Here is a 24644-nt window from a genome sequence, read left to right on the forward strand (position 1 = left end):
GGGAAACCGGGCTAGGAGCCAGGAGGTCGAGAAGCAGGGCGTGGGGATAGGGGCGGAGGCTCCCCATCTGTAAACCCAGGCGGCAGATCACACGGTATTTTAACTGCGCCGAACTCAACACCCTACCATTGAAGCTGGAGATTACCTTGGCTGCTTCCCTCATAGCTCAGTCAGTAAACAATCTGCCTGCAATGCATTTCCTTCTCAGGGAAGATCCCCTAGAGAAGGAAATGGCAATCCACTCCAGTATTCTTGCCTGGAGAATTCCAGAGACAGAGGAGCCTGGTACAGTCCATGGAGTCACAAGAGTTGCATACGAGTTAGTAACTAAACCACCACCACCTCGGCTGCAGGTACTAGACTTGCCATGCAATGGATCCACCTTAAAGAATTTTAAGTGGACTCATTCCAATTACCAGACCTTCAGAGACCAGTTCTGTTTTTCATCACTGCCTCTCCACCCTTGGGTTTCGAGTAACAAGTCTGCTACCCCTTGGTTGGGATAGTCCATTACCAGGCTTCCTCTATGGAACCAAATCTGGGTTCCTCATCACCCAATTCCCAGTTGCCCTGGTCGGCACAACTTAACAGGGCCACAGGACATGCCCTCCTGGTGACCTAGAATCATCAGAGCTGAGCTGCAGATGCCCACGGGCGTGGGTGAGTTCTAGAATGGCCACGGTTCTGCAGGTAGAAGCCAAACCTGCACTCAAAGTCCTTCGCTATGTCAGGGTTGGTACCAGCAGAAATGCCTAGACCTCTGTGGATTAACTTTAGAGACCGGCATATGCCACCACAAGATCCCCCACTTACGGGGAGTCTGAGTACAAGTGTGGGCGGGCAGGTACAGTCACAGGGCAAGTAGTTCCACCTCTTGCTGTCTCTCCCCCAGCACTCAAGCGGCCCCGGGGGCAGGAAGTAGGGTGCAGCAGAGACAGTGTGGCAGGCAGGACACAGGGCAGAGGGAAGCAGTGGCAACACCGCTGGCCTCCCGTCGCCCTGGCAGCCAGCAGTTATGCGGCGAAGGACTGCGGTTGGGCCAGGGAGAGCCTCTGTTGGCACACTTGGCCAGCGGAACGCAGGGAGGTAACGTGCGGACCACCACCAAGGATCGGGCAAACGTCTGTCGGTCAGCCTGACTCCTCCTAGATACGCACGCGGAGGCCCCTATGGCTCGCGGGCGCTGCGGGCGGGAATACCACGGAGACTGCGGGGTGCGCCCATCCACCACCAGGGCACCACAGTCCCCCACACTCCACAGGAGGGCCGCAAGGGGCAGGCAGGGCTGGAGTTGAGCGCGATTGGGAAGACTGGATCTCCATTAGATCCAGACACTGATTTTCAGAAGATTCCATCCTTCTAAAGGACAAACCAAGGAACACAAAACTAAGCAAACATAACAAATCTAAATCAGCCCCAGAGCTCTGCTCAACAGAGTCTACAGTACAGAACTGGGACTCACTGGGGCCCTGCAAGGTCAAAACTATCTCCGCTCTAACACGGAGAGTCTTCTCTCACTGTCTTGCCTGTGTACAGTGGCAGGTTTCCAAAGACTACAGAACACAACTGTTTGAATGTAGCTGCTTCCCACTAAACCAAACATTTAAAAGATATGCAAATATAAAACAAATCCACTCTTCTCACCAATATTCTGGCTTTAGAATATATGGTTATTTTCATGAAGAAAAATGTATATTAACACATAATGAGTGTGTTAAGTGAATAAAAATTTCTAAATGTTTTTATTCTCTTATATGGCAAATAAAAAGTTCTTCTGAGTCTTTCAGAAGAGTTTATGGGAATCCTGAGACCAAAAAAGTTTGAGGACCACTGCCCTATATAATTTTTTTCCCCACAGTAAAATTGACAGTAAACTATGACTCTCTCAAAATACACACGTACACAATATTATTATTTTATCAGAGACTTCACAAGCTCCGCTGATTATATAAAAGGAAAGAAAAGGGAATATTTAGGCTTCTAAATCATCTTGTTTTAGAATCATGTAACTCTTTTACATAATAATAAAAGTGAAAATCAAACAAAGTAGAAAATAAGCCAAAAACAAATGAACCTGTGTATATCAAGCTTAATCACAGATAATAATTATTTTAGAGACTTGATAACATGATCATACATCCCTAGTAGGCTATATCCAAAGACAAAAGGGACTATAGAGATAACCTAAAGAGAAGTCAGTAATCATCATGTTAATAGCAATAATACTGACAGGCATTTTTATTTTTTTAATTATTTATTTTTTTGGCTGCACCAAACAGCATGTGGGGTCTTAGTCCCCCAACCAGGGATAGAACCTGTGCCCCCTGCAGAGGAAGTGTGGAGTCTTAACCACTGGGTTGCCAGGGAAGCCCCTTGACAGGCCTTTTAAAACTTGGGAGGATAAAGACAGTAAGCAGTATGATAGCGGTATTATGGTTAGTTTTTTTAATGTTATTCTCTCTTAGAATACATAAGCATTTACTGATGAAAAGATACCATATTTGGGATTTCCTTTAAAACAATCCAAAAGAAGTGTGGGGAAGCAAGAGGGAAAGCGTTGAGATAAGAGAACTGTCAGCCGTGCTTGTATCTGTCGAATCGAGATGCTGGCAATATGATGGCTTACTACATCGATCTATTTGTGAGAATTTTAAATTTATGTAATTAAACGTTTAAACTATATAAATCAAAGGTTAAACATGCAATTTGGAAATATCATGCTGCTGCTAAGTCGCATCAGCCGTGTCCGACTCTGTGCGACCCCGTAGACAGCAGCCCAACAGGCTCCTCTGTCCCTGGGAGTCTCCAGGCAAGAACACTGGAGTGGGTTGCCATTTCCTTCTCCAATGCATGAAAGTGAAAAGTGAAAGTGAAGTCGCTCAGTCGTGTCTGACTCTTAGCGACCTCATGGACTGCAGCCCTCCAGGCTCCTCCATCCATGGGATTTTCCAGGCAAGAGTACTAGAGTGGGGTGCCATTGCCTTCTCCGTGAAAATACCATAGCTGAACTTCTATTTTACTAAACACTACGAAGTCCAATTTTATCACGAAGTTCTTTAGTAGAGGGACTTACCATGTGGTTTATTTAATATACACACACAAATATAAAAACTTTTGTTAGCAATTTTCCTATTTTAGTGATCATGTTTTTAAAAATGTGTCAGGGGATTTCCCTGGTAGTTCAGTGGTTATGATTTGGAGCTCCTAATGCAGGGGACATGGATTCAATCCCTGGTCAGGAAACTAGAATTTCATATGCCACACAGCAAGGCCAAAAACAAATGTGTTCAAACTTCACTGTCTATATCCTCATCAGGGAAAGAAAGCAGAATAAGATCTAAATAATCTGTCTCAACATTCCTAAAGGTCTATTTCTATGAGACCAACAATCCAATTCTAATTTAAAACCATGTAATCTAAATGACTCTAAAAAGAATTTGATCCAAGAAATAATATCACAAATCTCTTCTGTAGTACTGACACTTTGTCTTTTCCCACATGATAAAGTTGTGACTACATGAGTTTTGTTCAAGCATACTTTCTGTATGAATATTTCCCTAAATGGAAAAGCAAAGATTGTTCCTCTAAATCAACCAGAATGGTGATAAGCCTCAGCTATACAACACTTTATGGCAAACACTGACTGTTCAGTAGGCCCCGAGCCACACACCTGATTAGCTGTGGCTTATCCCCTTTATCAGACAGAATGTGGTCCACTGGAGAAGGGTATGGCAAACCACTTCAGTATTCTTGCCTTGAGAACCCCATGAACAGTAATGAAAAGGCAAAATGATAGGATACTGAAAGAGGAACTCCCCAGGTCAGTAGGGGCCCAATATGCTACTGGAGATCAGTGGAGAAATAACTCCAGGAAGAATGAAGGGATGGAGCCAAAGCAAAAAGAATACCTAGCTGTGGATGTGACTAGTGATAGAAGCAGGGTCTGATGCTGTAAAGAGCAATATTGCATAGGAACCTGGAATGTCAGGTCCATGAATCAAGGCAAATTGGAAGTGGTCAAACAAGAGATGGCAAGAGTGAATGTCGACATTCTAGGAATCAGCGAACTCAAATGGACTGGAATGGGTGAATTTAACTCAGATGACCATTATATCTACTACTGCAGGCAGGAATCCCTCAGAAGAAATGGAATAGCCATCATGGTCAACAGAAGAGTGCGAAATGCAGTAGTTGGATGCAATCTCAAAAACAACAGAATGATCTCTGTTCGTTTCCAAGGCAAACCATTCAATATCACAGTAATCCAAGTCTATGCCCCAACCAGTAACGCTGAAGAAGCTGAAGTTGAATGGTTCTATGAAGACCTACAAGAACTTTTAGAACTAACACCCAAAAAAGATGTCCTTTTCATTATAGGGGACTGGAATGCAAAAGTAGGAAGTCAAGAAACACCTGGAGTAACAGGCAAATTTGGCCTTGGAATACGGAATGAAGCAGGGCAAAGACTAATAGAGTTTTGCCAAGAAAATGCACTGGTCATAGCAAACACCCTCTTCCAACACCACAAGAGAAGACTCTATACATGGACATCACCAGATGGTCAACACCGAAATCAGACTGATTATATTCTTTGCAGCCAAAGATGGAGAAGCTCTATACAGTAAACAAAAACAAGACCAGGAGCTGACTGTGGCTGACCATGAACTCCTTATTGCCAAATTCAGACTTAAATTGAAGAAAGTAGGGAAAACCACTAGACCATTCAGGTATGACCTAAATCAAATCCCTTATGATTATACAGTGGAAGTGAGAAATAGATTTAAGGGCCTAGATCTGATAGATAGAGTGCCTGATGAACTATGGAATGAGGTTCGTGACATTGTACAGGAGACAGGGATCAAGACCATCCCCATGAAAAAGAAATGCAAAAAAAGCAAAATGGCTGTCTGGGGAGGCTTTACAAATAGCTGTGAAAAGAAGAGAAGTGAAAAGCAAAGGAGAAAAGGAAAGATATAAACATCTGAATGCAGAGTTCCAAAGAATAGCAAGAAGAGATAAGAAAGCCTTCTTCAGCGATCAATGCAAAGAAATAGAGGAAAACAACAGAATGGGAAAGACTAGAGATCTCTTCAAGAAAATCAGAGATACCAAAGGAACATTTCATGCAAAGATGGGCTTGATAAAGGACAGAAATGGTATGGACTTAACAGAAGCAGAAGATATTAAGAAGAGATGGCAAGAATACACAGAAGAACTGTACAAAAAAGATCTTCATGACCCAGATAATCACGATGGTGTGATCACTGACCTAGAGCCAGACATCCTGGAATGTGAAGTCAAGTGGGCCTTAGAAAGCATCACTACGAACAAAGCTAGTGGAGGTGATGGAATTCCAGTTGAGCTATTCCAAATCCTCAAAGATGATGCTGTGAAAGTGCTGCACTCAATATGCCAGCAAATTTGGAAAACTCAGCAGTGGCCACAGGACTGGAAAAGGTCAGTTTTCATTCCAATCCCAAAGAAAGGCAATGTCAAAGAATGCTCAAACTACCACACAATTTGCACTCATCTCACATGCTAGTAAAGTAATGCTTAAAATTCTCCAAGCCAGGCTTCAGCAATATGTGAACCGTGAACTTCCTGATGTTCAAGCTGGCTTTAGAAAAGGCAGAGGAACCAGAGACCAAATTGCCAACATCCGCTGGATCATGGAAAAAGCAAGAGAGTTCCAGAAAAACATCTATTTCTGCTTTATTGACTATGCCAAAGCCTTTGACTGTGTGGATCACAATAAACTGTGGAAAATTCTTCAAGAGATGGGAATACCAGACCACCTGACCTGCCTCTTGAGAAATCTGTATGCAGGTCAGGAAGCAACAGTTAGAACTGGACATGGAACAACAGACTGGTTCCAAATAGGAAAAGGAGTACGTCAAGGCTGTATACTGTCACCCTGCTTATTTAACTTATATGCAGAGTACATCATGAGAAACGCTGGACTGGAAGAAACACAAGCTGGAATCAAGATTGCCGGGAGAAATATCAATAACCTCAGATATGCAGATGACACCACCCTTATGGCAGAAAGTGAAGAGGAACTCAAAAGCCTCTTGATGAAGGTGAAAGTGGAGAGTGAAAAAGTTGGCTTAAAGCTCAACATTCAGAAAACCAAGATCATGGCATCCGGTCCCATCACTTCATGGGAAATAAATGGGGAAACAGTGGAAACAGTGTCAGACTTTATTTTTCTGGGCTCCAAAATCACTGCAGATGGTGACTGCAGCCATGAAATTAAAAGACGCTTGGTCCTGGGAAGGAAAGTTATGACCAACCTAGATAGCATATTCAAAAGCAGAGACATGACTTTGCCAACAAAGGTTCGTCTAGTCAAGGCTATGGTTTTTCCTGTGGTCATGTGTGGATGTGAGAGTTGGACTGTGAAGAAGGCTGAGCACCGAAGAATTGATGCTTTTGAACTGTGGTGTTGGAGAAGACTCTCGAGAGTCCCTTGGACTGCAAGGAGATCCAACCAGTCCATTCTGAAGATCAGCCCTGGGATTTCTTTGGAAGGAATGATGCTAAAGCTGAAACTCCAGTACTCTGGCCACCTCATGCGAAGAGTTGACTCATTGGAAAAGACTCTGATGCTGGGAGGGATTGGGGGCAAGAGAAGAAGGGGATTACAGAAGATGAGACGGCTAGATGGCATCACTGACTCGATGGACGTGAGTCTGAGTGAACTCCGGGAATTGGTGATGGACAGGGAGGCCTGGTGTGCTGCGATTCATGGGGTCGCAAAGAGTCGGACACGACTGAGCGACTGATCTGATCTGATCCCCTTTATCAGTACTTCCCTGGTGGCTCAGACGGTAAAGTGTCTGTCTACAATGCAGGAGACCCAGGTTCAATCCCTGGTTTGGGAAGATCCCTGGAGAAGGAAATGGCAATCCACTCCAGTACTATTGCCTAGAAAATCCCATGGACAGAGGAGCCTTGCAGGCTACAGTCCACGGGGTCGCAGAGTCAGATTTGACTGAGCGAACTGGAGGCCAAGAAAAGCTGCCTAAGAGCTAGGCTGCGCTTGGTCTATATCCTCAACTAAGTTTCCTTCGCTAGTCTGTGCACATGGAGTAGAAGGCATGGAAGCTTCTTCCCTGCCAATCCATATTTCAGCAGAAAAACCTGAAACAAAGCAAGGTCATGGCCAAACATTTATTCTGGAAAAATAGATAAGAGCTATTAACAGTTGCTACTTTGCAGGGATCACAGTTGGGGAAAGAAGTTCTTTCCTTAATTTACATGGGTATGCTGCCTATAGTACACCTCTACCTCAGTATCCGTGGATGGATTGCTTCCAGGAGCCCCCACATGCGGCAAAACTCCAGGGCACTCAAGTCCCAAAGTCAGCCCTCCACATCTGCAAGTTCTGTCTGCATCCACGGATTCAAGCAAAGGCGCGTGAAAATTTTGATCTGCAGTTGGTTGAATTTATAGACATGAAACCCACGAACAGGGATGAGGAGCAACACCATGTAATTACTGGAAGAAATCTGCATAAAAGGGGACCCAAGTAGTTCAAGCCACTGTTGTTTCAGGATCAACTGCATATATTTGTGTATGTGTCCATATATAATGGACATGAATTCGAGCAAACTCCAGAAGACAGGGAAAGACAGGGAAGCCTGGAGTGCTGGAGTCCATGGGGTCACAGAGAGTTGGACACAACTTAGCAACTGAACAGCAACAACACAAAATGATGTTGAGTGATAAAGAACCCCAGACACAAAAAGTTACTTACTCTTTGTAATTCCAAATGTAAAAAAATACAAAAATGTGAAAAACACGTATCACTAGAAAATCAGGATAAAGTTTCCTCCTAGAGAAAGACAGCAGTAAAGACTAGAAAAGAATGGAAAGTTCTAGATCAAGATAAAATAGTCTTCTCCCTATTCCTCCTGCCAAGGACAGCTAAAAACACAGGATATTATATACGAAACACACATAAGAAGACTAAAGAGTGAAGCAAAGGCAGACCAGCAAAAGGAGCTGGGGCCCCAAGGAACAACAGACACAGCAGTGAGTAGTGAGTTCTCTGGGTTTGTGTTTTGCCTTAAGTAGCCTGGAGTAGTCAGTTCTTCGCATCAGGAAGCCAAAGTATTAGAGTTTCAGCTTCAGCATCAGTCCTTCCAATGAATATTCAGGACTGATTTCCTTTAGGATGGACTGGTTGGATCTCATTAGAAAAGACCCTGATGCTGAGAAAGATTGAGGGCGGGAAAAGAAGGGGACGACAGAGGATGAGATGGTTGAATGGCATCACTGACTTGATGGACATGAGCTTGAATTAAGTTCTGGGAGTTGGTGATGGACAGGGAGACCAGACCTGGCGTCCTGCAGTCCATGGATCACAAAGAGTCAGACACAACTGAATGACTGAAATGAACTGAGCCTGAACTAGAGATTAAGGTGGACAAGCTGGCAACCTAGAAACAATAACGAGAGCAGACCAAAAAAAGTCCCCATGAAAACCTGCTCCCTCTAGCCAAAGGACCAGTAAAGGGGCAACTCAGTAAGCCAGAAAACTTTATAGACAATAACTGCTGCTGTAATCCAGCCAAACAGTACAAGAAAAATTTCAACCCTACCACTGCCTCTGACACCAAGGAAAAGTGGGGAGCAGACGGAGATCAGCTAACTCCAGTTCTAAACGAACCCAACGATATCAAGCAAGTTTATGAAGAAATGAGGATTAAAACAGAGCCCCAAATTCCAAAGGAGAACTTTTCAACTTTATCATGCATACCTCAGTTATATGATCAAGTTTTCTAGAATGTTTTATTTTTTCATCAGATCAAATCAGTCGCTCAGACGTGTCTGACTCTTTGTGATCCCATGAATCGCAGCACACCAGGCCTCCCTGTCCATCACCAACTCCCGAAGTCCACCCAGACTCACGTCCATCGAGTCAGTGATGCCATCCAGCCATCTCATCCTCTGTCGTCCCGTTCTCCTCCTGCCCCCAATCCCTCCCAGCATCAGAGTCTTTTCCAATGAGTCAACTCTTCGCATGAGGTGGCCAGAGTACTGGAGTTTCAGCTTTAGCATCATTCCCTCCAAAGAAATCCCAGGGCTGATCTCCTTCAGAATGGACTGGTTGGATCGCCTTGCAGTCCAAGGGACTCTCAAGAGTCTTCTTCAACACCACAGTTCAAAAGCATCAATTCTTCAGCGCTCAGCCTTCTTCACAGTCCAACTCTCACATCCACACATGACCACAGGAAAAACCATAGCCTTGACTAGACGAACCTTTGTTGGCAAAGTCATGTCTCTGCTTTTGAATATGCTATCTAGGTTGGTCATAACTTTCCTTCCCAGGACCAAGCGTCTTTTAATTTCATGGCTGCAGTCACCATCTGCAGTGATTTTGGAGCCCAGAAAAATAAAGTCTGACACTGTTTCCACTGTTTCCCCATCTATTTCCCATGAAGTGATGGGACCGGATGCCATGATCTTGGTTTTCTGAATGTTGAGCTTTAAGCCAACTTTTTCACTCTCCACTTTCACCTTCATCAAGAGGCTTTTGAGTTCCTCTTCACTTTCTGCCATAAGGGTGGTGTCATCTGCATATCTGAGGTTACTGATATTTCTCCCGGCAATCTTGATTCCAGCTTGTGTTTCTTCCAGTCCAGCGTTTCTCATGATGTACTCTGCATATAAGTTATATAAACAGGGTGACAGTATACAATCTTGACTAACTCCTTTTCCTATTTGGAACCAGTCTGTTGTTCCATGTCCAGTTCTAACTGTTGCTTCCTGACCTGCATACAGATTTCTCAAGAGGCAGGTCAGGTGGTCTGGTATTCCCATCTCTTGAAGAATTTTCCACAGTTTATTGTGATCCACACAGTCAAAGGCTTTGGCATAGTCAATAAAGCAGAAATAGATGTTTTTCTGGAACTCTCTTGCTTTTTCCATGATCCAGCGGATGTTGGCAATTTGGTCTCTGGTTCCTCTGCCTTTTCTAAAGCCAGCTTGAACATCAGGAAGTTCACGGTTCACATATTGCTGAAGCCTGGCTTGGAGAATTTTAAGCATTACTTTACTAGCATGTGAGATGAGTGCAATTGTGTGGTAGTTTGAACATTCTTTGGCATTGCTTTTCTTTGGGATTGGAATGAAAACTGACCTTTTCCAGTCCTGTGGCCAAATTTTATTAACATTAAAATTTTCATAATTTAATGTTAATATCCTACATATCTCTGCTTTCTCCCCTCCAACTTTATTTTCTTGCATTTGAATGGTAGATTGCTCCGTCTAATAAAAACACACTGCATTACTAAATATAAGGACAAAAATAACTTGTACAATAGCTAATTAAGTAGTTTTATTACTAGTAAAGCTAGATTATTTCCACATTCTGCCATGTTCTTTTTCTCTGTCAATTATTCAAGTCCTTCGTCCAGCTTACTAATTGGTGTCTTAAGGATAGAAAATAATCCAAAAAGTTTCAGCAAAAGATTTGAACAGCTGCTTCTTATGCTAACCTAGAGAAGTTAGCATCATGAAAGCAATGCAAACATCATTAAGGAAATTCAAATTAAAATCACATTAAGTTGTTGGTAACTGTACAACAATGTGCCTATATTTAATGTCACTGAATTACACACTTAAAAATGGTTAGGATGGTAACTCTTGTTATGTATGTTTTTCCACATTTAAAAAATGTTTAAACCACAGTAAAGTACCACGGACTTCCCTGGTGGTTCAGCAGTAAAGAACCCGTCTGCCAATGCAGGACACACAGGTTTGATCCCTGGTCTGGAAGATCCCCTGGAGAAGGAATTGGCAACCGACTCCAGTATTCTTGCTTAGGAAATCCCATGGACAGAGGAGCCTGGCGGGGGCTATAGTCCAAGGGGTTGCAAAAGAGTCAGACATGACTAAGTGACTAAACAACAAGATACCACTATATACCTGTTAAAATGACAAAACCAAAAACATATATACTCTTATCATACACTCAGTAATCCTATTCCTAGGTATTTGACCTAGTAAAGTGAGAACTTATGTTCACACAGAAATCTATGTAAATTTCATGTGTAATTCTGCCAAACTTGAAACAAGCAACCCCAAAATTCCACAACTGGGGCATGGATAAACTGTAGCACATTCCTACAATAGAATACCACTCAGCAATTTAAAAAAAAGATAAGACTACTGATATATGCAACAATGTGAATAAATCTCAAATGCATTAAGTGGACAGAAATCAGACTCAAACAGCTACATACTGTTTAATTCCATTTATAACTTTCTGGAAAAGGCAAAACTATTGGGGTGGTGCACAAGTAATTGCGGTTTTTGCATTGTTGAAATTTGCTGTTTGATGCTGGAACACATTCTTAAATGTGGTTACATTATACATCATTCTAATGCACATTTCTTGGGTTTTTTTTTTTTTTTGCTAATGACATTACTTGCTGTTTATTTTATATTTATTTTAGACTATAGAGATGATGTTAGACAAAAAGCAAATTCGAGCTATCTTCTTATTTGAGTACAAAATGGGTCATAAGGCAGAGGAGAGAACTCACAACATCAACAACGCATTTGGCTCAGGAACTGCTAATGAATGTACAGTGCAGTGGTGGTTCAAGAAGTTTTGCGAAAGAGATGACAGCCTTAAAGATGAGGAGTTTAGCGGCCAGCCACCGGAGGGTGACAACAACCGAGAGTCATCATTGAAAACGATCCTCTTACAACTACACAAGAAATTGCCCAAGAAATCAACGTCAACATTCTACACTCGTTTGGCATTTGAAGCAAACTGGAAAGGTGAAAAACGTTGCTGCCTCATAAGCTGAGCGAAAATCAAAAAATAATTATCATTTTGAAGAGTCATCTTCTCTTATCCTACACAACAACAAGGAATCATTCCTCGATCAGATTGTGATATGTGATGAAAGGTGGATTTTATATGACAACTGGCGATGACCAGCTCAGCGGCTGGTCCAAGAAGCTCCAAAGCACTTCCCAAAGCCAAACTTGCACCAAAAAAGAGTCATAGTCGCTGTTTGGTGGTCTGCTGCCCATATGATACCCTACAGCTTTCTGAATCTCGGCATAACCCTTACATCTGAGACATATGCTCAGCAAAGCAATGAGAAGCACCAAAAACGGCAAGGCCTGAAACCAATATTAGTCAACAGAAAGGGCCCAATTCTTTTCCATGACAATGCCCAACCGCATGTTGCACAACCAACACTTCAAAAGTTGAAGGAATTGAGCTATAAAATTTTGCCTCATCCACCATGTTTACCTGACCTCTGGCCAACCAACTACCACTTCTTCAAGCACCTCAACAACTTTTTGTAGGAAAAATGCTTCCACAACCAGCAGGAGAAAGAAAATGCTTTCCAAGAGTTTGTTGAATCACGAAGCATGGACTTTTATGCTACAAGAATAAACAAGCACCTCCCACTGGCAAAAAACATGTTGATTATAATGGTTCCTATTTTGATTAATAAAGATATGTTTGAGCCTAATTATAATGATTTGAAATTCAAGGTCTGAAACCACAATTACATTTGCACCAACCTAATATATAGACAGAAACAGATGAGTGGTTCCAGGGTCTGGAGGTAGAGTTGACCATAAAAAAGCATGGAGATATTTTGAGTAGTGAAAGAAGTATTCTATATCTTCTTGATTGTGGTGGCTACATGACTGCATGCATTTGTCAAAAACTCACAGACATTAAATAAGGTAAATTTTACTTTAATTATACTTGGGGGGGGAAAAAGATCAAAAGATTTTCTACGGTAGTGACTAAACAGATGTAGGAGTCAAGAACAGGTAATGAGAAACGAGAAACAGGAAACGAGAAAAGGTAATGACATGGAAAAAAATTGGTTCTCTCTCTAAAATGTGGTCTAATGAAGTTGTAGAGTGAAACGTATGGCAGTGAGCACATTTACTCCATCCAACCATGTTGCAAGGGACTGTGGGAATCATCAGTGCTGGTCATCAAATGTTTCCGGCATTCTACTTCCTGGGTCTGTGGTGGGACTGCACTTCCCTGTCACCTCTGAAACCCTACATGGACATGTGACCTGCTATGGGCAATGCAATATGAGGTCTAGTGATGGGCATCACTTCTAGACAGAAGGCTTTGGGCACCGATGAACACACTCCATCACACTCCATGCTCCTGCCTCATGGACTGTGGAATCAAAAACACGGTCTCCCATCTAGATCTCCAGGTGATCCAACTTAGGACCATTTTGAGATGTGATGTCAGTGAGAAACGTCAACCTTTTGTTGGTTTAAGCTGCTCAGGTTTGGGGGTAGTTTGTGACTAAGACATAAATTAACCTTTCCTTTTTTATAAAGGATCTTAGCAGATTCACAAAACTAAAACAAGCATAACTACCACCAACAGAGAAATTCAAAGAAAACTCTTTCCACCATCTTTCCATGCTCTCAAGAGTATTAACAATGCTGAAAAGAAAGACCAAAACTAGGTCCTTATCAGGCTATGCTCCCAAGTCATCATCTGGTTTCTGACTGTGATGATGAAGCATGCTTACACTGGTGAATTTCCAATCACTGATGATCACAGGGCTGGGAAAATTACAGTGAATCTCACAGGCAAGTTAACAAGTGTGGAGTGACCAGCCCTAGATTTGGAAGTGCAATCTGAAAACCTAGAAAATGGCAAAATAACCTACTTCCATTCTGTTAGCTTGGTTTCATTGTCCTGACCACCTCAAGTGGCATGAGGACCATGAAGAAACAAGACAAAAACACACAGGAGAGAAATCCTGGAATTTCTTTCCTAAAGGAGTTTAACACGTGCAAATAAAATGCCTCAAAGGGGAAAGGGGGGGCGGGGAGGGAGTCAATGAATAATCTATTTTGTTTAGTAGGATCAATTCCACCACCTGAAACTTCAACAGAATAACAAGGCCAACGGTACAAAAGGAGAGCTAAGTGTACAAAAGATGCAGCCTGAGGCCCTTCACTAAAAATGAAAAGTGGTGGAGTAAGGCTCCATCAAATTTACATGCAGTAAAATTACAAATCTTGTTCAGGCCAAAGTAAAATCAATGCACTTTGCTGGTTATGAACACAAACCTACTTAGAAATCAAAGCTCTAAAAAAGCTCTTAGTGGTTTTCAAGGGCAAACTTCTGTTAAATCCTGTAGCAACTTTTGTTGCTTAGTTTGTTTGCTTATTTGAATATTTAGTATCTTCACAAAATGAAATCAACCCTGAATATTCATTAGGAGGACTGATGCTGAAGCTCCAATACTTTGCCCACCTGATGCGAAGAGTCGACTCACTGGAAAAGACCCTGATGCTAGCAAAGATTTATGGCAGGAGGAGAAGGGGACAACAGAGGACAAGATGGTTGGATGGCATAATCAACTCAATGGACATGAGTTTGAGCAAACTCTGGGAGACGGTGAAGGACAGGGAAGACTGGTGTGCTGCAGTCCATGAGGTCGCAAAGAGTCAGACACAACTGAGCGACTGAACAAGTATCTTCACAAAGCATACCTTTTGAAAGTTTCTAGCCCAGTACCTAGCTCAATTAAGGTACTCTGAATGAAACCTTCAAATCCTGAGTGACTGAGCAAGGAGACAGCCTAGGAGATGAAAGGGAGAGGGAAAGCCCAATAGTGTGAGGTTACCAAGTCAGCACCCATTTAGGGCTAGCCCATCCCTTGTCTTTTTTAGCCAACAATCCAGTTCACCACATACATTCTAAGCATCTATTCTAAGGAAAAATACAGACCAACTCATAGCTTTGGGTACATCCTAACTCTTAAACCACTGTACCCCGAAAGCTCTTTAAGACTTCAAAAAGTTTCCACTTTCCTTCTGGTGATAAATGAGTGATAATTTTAATAAGCAATGGTTTAATATACTTTATTTTTTAGAACAGATTACATTTACAGAAAATGTGGGAAGACAGTACAATGTTTTCACATACCCAGTACCCCTATTACTAACATCCTTAGTACCCCTATTACTAACACCCTACATTAGGATGTTACACTTCTATTACATTAAGGTGTTACTTTTATGACACTTAGTGAACCCATACTGACACACTATCATCAACTAAAGTCAACAATCTATTCAGATTTCCTTGATCTTTACCTAAAGTGATTTTTCTGTTCCAGAATCCACATTACATTTAGTTGTCATGTCTCCTTAGGCTCCTCTTAGCTCTGGCAGTTTCTCAGACTTTGCTTGTCTTTGACAACTTTTATCATTTCAAGGAGTAGTACAAGATGCCCTTCTATCAGAATTTGTTTACGGTTTTTGCTCATGATTAGAGTGGAGCTATATTTTGGGAAGGAAAATCTCACAGGCAGAGTGCCATTTCATCACATAATATAGAGGATACATATTAACAACATGATTTGTATGACTGCTAAAGTTGACGCTGATTCACTTGGTTGCAGTAACAAGGGATTTTCAGTATCTGATTATCGACAAAAATCTTATAATTAGCAGCTATGATTACAGTAAACAATTATTGAAAAGTATTACTCAGGACTTCCCTAGCAGTCAAGTGATTAAGATTCCACGCTTCCAATATGCAGGGGGTGTGGGTTCCATCCCTGGTTGGGGAAATCCTACATGTCTCTTGGCAGGGCCACAATACTCAAAATATTACAGCCAAGATCAGGAGTGTGGCTACATAAACTGTGGTACATTCAGTACTTGGAATGTCTATAGTCCCTTAAAAACAGCAAATTTAACAACTATTTGACAATATAGAAAAAATGCATAATATTAAATAAGCAAAGCACAGATTTAAAAAATGAATACACACTGTTCTTCCAACTAGGTAAGAAACCTAAACAGCCTAAAAGAGAAAAGACACACAAATGACAGCCACTAAAGTGGGTTAGATGAGAATATGGGTGATTTTCTTCTCCTTCCCTAGTTTCTACTGTTTCATTGCTACTTTTACAACTATAAGAAAAAAAGTTGAACTAAAATTTTGTGGAAAACACTTCCTTTTTGACTGCGGAAGTATATATACATATACATACTTTTTAAATGTGGATTTGGTAATTAGGCCTTGAAAATTTTAAATTCCAATTTAAACTGGATTTAAAATTCCAATCCATATATCCCAAAGCTTAGTTATTTCTTATCCTTTCAGATTACAGGTCATTACAAAATTAACATTCACCTGCACTACTGCTCCTAGAAGCCCCAAAACTAGTTTCCAGCCTGAAAACTACTACTAGACTTGAGTTACCTTCTGTCGGTGAGACGCTCTTCTGTGGGACCAGAGACGGAGGGAAGGGGCACCGCCGTTTTCTACTTCTGGCTTTGCCCAGCAGTGGGCAAATTCAAGTTCAGCAGTAGAGGCAGTAACTCCCAAGTGTCAGCAGGAGTGTGCCAAGTATCAGTCTGATTCCTCTCAGCTCCAAACGTACCCTTCAGTACTACTTGTTCAGTAATAAGAGATGGACTCTTTTAAAAAAACAGTTCTCAGAAAAGGATTTGTCAGTAGAGGGTGCTGGAGGGACAACACAGGAGGCCTGGAGCATGCCTGCTCCTGCTGCACTCTCAGTGGGTTTGCCAGCTTCTCACAGCCCCACTGATAAGACCTCAACACACTTCAGGCCTTGCACCCACAGCGGTACCCTAACTCTCTGTGCATGTCTAGCCATCCACCAACCTTGGGTTTCCTGCATACGCCCTGGGGCAGGGGGGGGCGAGGTGGGGTGGGGGGAGGTGGTGTTACCTGCTCACCCAGAAACTGTGGGCTAGCTCTGGCTTGGACAACTCTGTACTTCTCCAATGCAGTCTGAACCACAGCTGTGAGGAAGAGTCCCACCCCTCCCAAGTCTTCCTACCTGCACTTTGCCTCAGGCCCAGCCACACCCTTTACAGCAGTCCTGGCATCTTTATAATTATTCTCTTACCACAGCTTAATAATTCTTTCAACTTCCTCTAATTAAGTTACTGTGTTTTCAGTCTCCTCACTGAATACAAAATAAAAAGAAAAAAGAAGATTTAAAGAACCAAGTGAAAAGTTTAAGAACTGAAAAATACAGGGAGTCTAGGCTCATTCTTGGGCTCAGGCTCAACAGCAATGATTGTCTCAAGAAAAAGCACTTGGATTATTCTTTGGTATGACCAGTTGGAACTGCTTTTACGCCACTGAAACACCATTTTTACTATGGAAGGAAAAAAAAAGCCTGACAGACAACAGTTACTCAGGCAGGTATGTGGCAAGTACTGTCACAAAAGAATGAAGTGAGTCTAAGAACCAAAGAAACCAACTGACAATATTTGCTGCCAATGACAAAACTTTCAAGCAAAGATTAGGATTTTAGAAAACCTGTTTCCACCACAATAAGCATGACAGTTTCCCAAATATCTAAAGCCCTTCTGAGATAAGTGGTGTCCTTAATCAATGTGACTTTTATATTATACAGGAAACATGTCAACATTTGGAAGATTTGCATAACTTGATCCAATAGCTACCAAATGATCAATACATGATGATACAAAGTCATGCGTAAGTAAAAGACAATGGATTTTTTAAAACAGCTTTACTGAGGGATAACTGACATACAATCAGATGCACTTAGAGGATACCACTTGATATGCTTGACACTGGTAAAACTGTCACCACATTCGAGATAATGACAGATCCATCACCACCAGAATTAACTCAGGCCCCTTTGTAATCCTCCTTCATCTCTCATCCTTCTCTCACCCATCTCATTCCCTCTGAACTGACTGTTCTCCACAGCACATATAACCATCTTGTCTTGTCGTATAATTTATTACGTTTATTTTCTGTTCTCCCTTCCTCCTTTACCAAGCCGAAGACAAGATCGCAGGCTCTATGAAAAAAGGGATTTTGTCTATTTTGCTACCCACCTACCCCAGGTGCATAAAATAGTGCCTGGCTCGTAACAGCTGCTCAGTAAGCACTTGTCAAATAACTGCATGTATGCCTGGCCATGGGCATGCCAAAGCAGTGACAGCTGATTCGTGGCAAAAACAATGAAGCAGACATTACTGGAAACAGATAAAAGACCATGTGGTTCCAGAAAGACAGTAACTAGCTGTCTGCTTCTGACAACTTCCTATCCTTTGAACTCATTGCTTCCAAATCTAAGTCATCTCAAGGTTTTGCCATACTACAGAACACGATCAATATGACACACTTGAGCTTCATCCCTTCCCAATGAATACAATTCACAAAGCATTAAGAACAATTGCTTTGGCAGTCCATGAAAAACTGCTGATAAGATTTTATATTATGTTTTGCTAGTTTGAGCAGTAATTTAGGAAAATGAAAAAGAAAAACGTCAGCTCTATGTATCACTGGGCTGAAATAAGAGCACTCTACTATGCCAAAATGTTTAATATCTTAATGAGAGTTTCATACATCAATACTTGCTTGCAACATCAATTCCAATATTGCAGTGCTTTTACTTTTTAAAAGTACATACCCTTTGGCAAAGGACAGCATTTTTTCTTTGAAACTGATAACCTCAGTGTGTTGCAGAATCAGACTCCTGACAAAATGAGAAAGATATAAGATCTTCTCAAGCTCTGACATTTACAGATTTAATGAGAGAGCAGTTTACCTACCTAACAGAATGTCTTTCAAAAGTGGAATCAATTCTCAAACCCTGCCCCTGCTTTACCAACTAGGTTTACATAATATTCTAAATGCTATACTGTCATTTCAACAACTTTTATAACATCTTCACTAGGAGTGTATTTTGTCTCAAGAAACTACTTTCTTTGCTCACCCCTTTGCAACTCATTTGTTAATATTTTACCATGAAATTACAAAATTCAGTCTCATCTTCAGGCTCCTCTTCTAAATCTAGGCTTTTTGCTATTTACACCACATCTGCAATTACTTTCTCCACTGAAGTCTCGAACCCCTCAAAATCAACAAGGGTTGGAACCAAACTCTTCTAAATTCCTGTTGACATTGATGTTTTTACCTCTTCCTGTGAATCATAAATGTTCTCTTTTAAAATTTTTTATTTATTCTTTTAATTGAATGATGATTGATTTACAATGTTGTTCTAGTATCACAAATGTTCTTAATGGCATCTACAATGGTAAACCCTTTCCATAATGTCGTCAATTTACTTTGTCCAGATCCATCAAAGGAATCATTATCTCCATGTCAGCTTGCTGAAGCCACAGAGGATGAGATGATTAGATAACATCACCAACTCAATGGACATGAATGAGGGCAAACTCCAGGAGACAGTGAAGGACAGGGGAGTCTGGCATGCTGCAGTCCACGGAGTTGCAAAGAGTAAGACATGCCTTTACAACTGAACAACAACAAATGGCAGCTATAAGCTTAAGAAATTTCTTCTTAAATAATAAGACTTTGATTTTCCAAGTCAAAATTATTAGTACTTTTTGATCCACTGGCTACAGAATGGATTCTGTTTGTCAGCAGGTATGAAAACAACATTCATCTCACTGCACATCTCCATCAGAACTCTTTGGTGATCAGGTACACTGTCAATGAGCAGTAACATTTTTAAAGGAATCTTTTTTTTTTTCTGAGCAGTAGGTCTCAGCAGTGGGTTTAAAATATTCTGAAAACCATGTCGTAAACAGATGTGCTGTCATCTAGGCCTTGTTGTTCCATTTACAGAGCACAGGCAGAGTAGAATTAGCATAATTCTTAAGAGCCCTAGGATTTTCAGAATAGTAAATGAGCAACAGCTTCAACTTAAAATGACATGAGCCCCTAACACAAGTCAGCCTGTCCTTTGAAGCTTTTAAGTCAAGCACTGACTTCTCCTCTCCAGCTATTAAAATCCTAGTTGGCATTTTCTGCCAATATAAGGCTGTTCCGTGGATACTGAAAATCTGCTCTTCAGTGTGACCCACCTTCAAGAATTATCTCAGCTAGATCTTCTAGACATCTGGCTATTTCACTTTGCACTTCACCGTTAAACAGACAACTTCTTTCCTTAAAACTCATGAACCAAGCTCTGCTAGCTTTAAATGTTTCCTCTGCAGCTTCCTCCATTCTCTCAGCCTTCACAGAACTGAAAAGAGTGAGAGCCTTGCTCTGGGTAGGCTTTGGCTTCAGGGAGTGTGGGCCTGGCCTGATCTCTCCAGTCCACTAAGACTCTATTAGCAATACAGCTGCTTCTCTTTCTTATCATCTGTATGTTCACTGCAGCAGCACTTATTTCTTCAACAACTTTATCTTTGTATTCACACCTTGGCTAGCTGAAGCAAGAGGCCTAGTTTTTGGCCTATCTTGGATTTCAACATACTTTCCACACTAAGCTTAATCATTTCTAACTTGTGATTTAAAGTGAGAGACAGGCAACTATTCTTTCACTTGAACACTTAAAAGAGATCATTATGGGGTTATTAAACGGCCTAATTTCAATATTATAGTGTCTTAGGGAATAGCGAGGCCCTGAGGAGAAAAAAAAAGAAATGGCAACAGCAGTGAGTGGGGCAGTCAGAAAACACACATTGATCAGTTAAGTTTGCTCTCTCTGTGGGCACAGTTCATGGTGCCCCAAAACAACTGTAATAGTAGTAAATCACAGATCACTATAACAAATACAGTAATAATGAGAAAATTTGAAATACGGAAAGAATTACTAAGATGTGACACAGAGACATGCAAGTGAGCAAATGTTTTTAGAAAAACAGCACCTACAGACTTGGTGCAGGGTTGCCACAAACCCTCAATTTGTTGGGAAAAAAAAAAAATCATTATCTACAGAGCTCAATAAAGTGAAACACAATAAAATCAAGGCATGCCTGTATTATGAGAATGATGATATACCTGTTGGTTTTGCAAAAATAAGATTGAATAGACTGAACACTTTAATACAGAACAAACAATACAAAGGGTCAAAATCTGGCAAACAATCACTTTTCTAACAATTCAGGGTTTTTACTACAAATATGAAACATTCTGGGCATATAACATCATATATGGTACCATTAAGGGAAAGCAACATGCATTTTTAAAAGAGATGGAAGAGTTAACACTATTTGCTGGTTGGTATTTCAGTAACAATCTATTCATATTAACATAATAAAAAAACAGGTAAGTAAACAATGTCTTCGGTGTTATTAACAATGAGTGATAAAATTTAAAGATTTTTAAAATTTTTATGTTCTTTATGTTTAGCCATATTTTCCAAGTCTCCTACAAAAAGAAAGTTTCTTTTATAATCACATAAAAATCCAACTGCATTTTTTTTAAGAAATAACCTGTAGTAACTCATTTAGCAAACAGATGTTGCTTCCAAGCTTTTTGGTATCGTCACTATATCATTTTATCATGAAATCTTCTGTAATCCTCCTGCTCTTTCCAGCCTTTTTTCAAGTTAAGTTTACATTAATTTGAAAATTTCAGAAGACTTCTAATTTGGAATTTTGCAAAATTAGGCATGAGAAGTATTAAAAGTCACTTTCATTTCATAGCTAACAGTGTCATAAAACAAATTCAAAGTTACACTTTGCCAATCATATAAATGATTCATCTTATAAACAGAGTAACAAAAATTCAGTTATCTCAACATTGGATACAAGGTGAAAGTGAAAGTTGCTCAGCTGTGTCCAACTCTTTGTGACTCTATGGACTACAGTCCACCAGGCTCCTCTGTCCATGGAATTCTCCAGGTAAGAATACTGGAGTGGTTAGCAATTTCCTTCTCCAAGGCATCTTGCCCACCCAGGGATCAAACCCAGGTGTCCTGCACTGCAGGAAGATTTTTTTACCATCTGAGCCACCAAGAAGACACAGAGTATCCACTTATAAATACCTAATTTAAACATGAGGTCTGAAATATCTAACGTAATCACAAAGTCCGACAGGACTGAGTTTGAATCTTGCCTCTGACATCGGTCACCTGTTATGACCCTGGCAAAGTTACTTAATCATATTAACCCTCAGTCTCCTCATCTGTGAAAAGAGAATGCTACCTACCGATAAGTGTTTGTATGTAAAATGTGAGTTGTGTGTAAAATGTTTAGTGAAGGACATGCCCATACATCAAGCCCTCAATAAATGTTAGTTATTTCAATAGAGAACAGTATTCGAGTTAGTACATAAACATCATTTATACCTCATCCTGATTATAATTTTACACAGAAAAGAAAAAAAAAAAAAAAAGTGCACTAAGAAGCACACTGAAAATATGTCTTCCACGATTCCACATAGACTGAGATTCTGCAATTCCTGAATCACCACTATTGTACGGTAAGTGTATGCAGGTACTAAATGCATAAGCCCGAAGAATGAGAACTTAATAAAACATGCCGGTATATATCAAGTGATAAATCAATAAACACATGTATTACTAGGTTGAGTCACTAAAATTTGAACCCAAAAGGATGTATGGATGTAGACAGAAATTTACACACTAGGACCACCTGTCCAAAAAAAGTCATTCTTAATCTCAGCAGTTTCACTTGACTGTTTCCAAAGGAGTCTCCTGTGGCAATGATCTTTCCTTCACTCACAGTACATAATAGAAACAGCCGAAACACAATGAAAGGAAAATTATTTGTAATTAGGATACCTAGGTTTAAATCTTTCTTATTAGGGTGTGAAACCTGGACAAACTTTAACTAAAATAACTACCAATAACTTCCACATCTATAAAAGATAATACCTACCTACTCCACAGGGCTTTTAGTAAGATCAAATGTGAAGGCATGTAACTATGCTTTCTAAACTGTCAAGTATAACATGAAAATATCATTACAGCTGAGGTTCTTAATAAAAGACTTCTTTAAAAAATGATACATTGATCCCCTCCACTCATTACATATATGGACAATATCATATTTTCTACCACTAATTATTGCATACCACGACAGTCCTCAACGATCTTCATCTAAAATCACCAAGAGTCACAATCTGAAAGGCTCAAAGACGCTTATCACATCCCCACATAAGATACCTCAAGCATAAATGTATCTTCACTGATAATCAAAACAAGAAACAAATTAGTAAGTTCATCTATACACTCACTCAATATTCGATAGACTCTAGGAAGATAAAATTGCTTAAAAACAACCTAACTACTTTCACTGAATAAAGCAAATGCATGTCAATAGCCACAGATGTTCAGTTGTGTCTTCTCTTCTGTATTCTGCTTACGAGTCAGCTGGTGTCAAAGCACACGCACCCACCAGGCAAACACACACATACACACACACACACACAAACTCTGCTTATCGGTGTCAGGGGCTGAGCACAAAATAAACTGCACCCAAACAAAAGGAGTCTCTTCAGAGCCTTCCTGCTTCGAATAACCTCGCTGGGCCTGCTCCTTCCTCGTCTGTAAACAAATTACCGGTGGGGGGCACGCAAGCAAGAGGGCGAGGGCTTCAGATAGGGGTCACTCGGCCGTCACCTGGCGAGGTGTTTTTCGCGAAGTTTCAGAGTCAACAAAGAAGTTTCGTCGCGAAGGGGTCGGGCCGCTGGAACGGCCGGGCGAAGCAACGTTAAAAGACGGACAAAACCGAGTGTGGCGGGGTAGGGGGGAGAAGGACGTAGAAAACGCCCCCTCAGACTTCGAGCCGCGACGACGGCGCCGTCGCCCCCCGGGGCCGACGGGACGGAGTGGGGGGGTGGGTCGGGGAGCCACGCCGGCCACCGCAGCCCGACGCCCCCGGCCCACGACCCGCGCGGGCGCGCGGGGAACGGCTGGAGGCGCCGACGGGTCCCCCTCAGGCTCCCCGCCGCCCCTCGCGCCCCGCTCCTCCGCGGAGCAAACGGCCCGGGTGCCGGCCCCGCCACGGTCCCGCCCGCTCGCGACGCTGTCATCGCGAGCCCCTGACCCGAGCGGAGGCGCCCCCCGCCCACTCCGCCACCTCACGCGCCGCCCGGGCCCCGCCGCCCTCCTCGAGCGCCGCACGGAACCGGCACGGGCCCGACCCGACCGCGGGAGCCGCAAGCACAGGGCGCGGGCGCTGCCTTCTTACCTTCCTCCGCGGTGTCCATCTTGTCTGGGGGGGCGGCGGTGACGCAGCCGCGAGGCTCCAGCGGCCGCGGCCGGAGCCTTCCGGCCGGGGCGGGGAAGGGGGAGGGAAGGGGAGGAAGGAGGAGGGAGCGGAGCCGGGCCCGGGCAGGTGCGTGTGCTCAGGTGCGAGAGAGGAAGAGAGAGAGGGGGGAGAGGGAGAGGGAGAGAGGCTGACAGAAAGCGGGCGAGAGAGGGGAGGGGGAGGGGCGGGGAGAGCGGAGGGGCGAGGCCTGGGCGGGGCGTGCAGGCGGAAGGGGCGGGGCGACTCCGCGACGTGTGTTGTCACTTCCGGTAGCGCCGCTGTGCGCATGCTCAGTGGGCGGTGGCCGCGGGGGCGTTGCGGGACATTCCCTCCCCACCCTCCGACTCCCTCCACAGGCCGCGGGGTGGCCACTGTCGTGGGCCGCGGGCCACTTGGGCTTTGTCCAGAGGGCTGCGCGGCCGGCGAGGCTGAAACCTTAGAAGGAACTGAACTCTAATGACACCGAGGTGGGGGCGGGGAGGCGGCGACAGAGAAGGCACGGAGCCAAGGGAGGAGGGCAGCGGGAGCGAGCCCTGCACCCGCCGCCGCACCGCGGTGCACCACACAGGCGGGCCTCGGGGCTGAAGAGCTACCTGGGCGCCTGTGAAAAGACGAGTTCT

The 24644-nt window shown here is 42.5% G+C and overlaps 1 protein-coding gene and 1 non-coding gene across 4 annotated transcripts in view; one reads left to right on the plus strand and one right to left on the minus strand.

Moving 5' to 3' along the window:
- MARCHF6 (membrane associated ring-CH-type finger 6) overlaps window positions 1–24207 on the minus strand; it is an 80482-nt gene extending 56275 nt beyond the window's left edge. The window contains exon 1 of one of the 3 annotated variants that reach the window (XM_070774852.1): window positions 23965–24207. In XM_070774852.1, the coding sequence (XP_070630953.1) occupies window positions 23965–23983 (19 nt within the window). In that variant the 5' untranslated portion in view covers window positions 23984–24207. Of the gene's footprint in view, window positions 1–23393; window positions 23536–23964 lie in introns of those variants that run through there. The other 2 variants (XM_070774850.1, XM_070774851.1) reach the window with 2 other exon arrangements.
- TRNAC-ACA (transfer RNA cysteine (anticodon ACA)) lies at window positions 6813–6884 on the plus strand. The gene has a single exon. It is a non-coding gene; the product is annotated as a tRNA-Cys (tRNA).
- Window positions 24208–24644: the final 437 nt, after the last annotated feature.

This window comes from Bos indicus, chromosome 20, assembly GCF_029378745.1.
Source record: "Bos indicus isolate NIAB-ARS_2022 breed Sahiwal x Tharparkar chromosome 20, NIAB-ARS_B.indTharparkar_mat_pri_1.0, whole genome shotgun sequence".
Lineage (NCBI taxonomy): Eukaryota > Metazoa > Chordata > Mammalia > Artiodactyla > Bovidae > Bos > Bos indicus.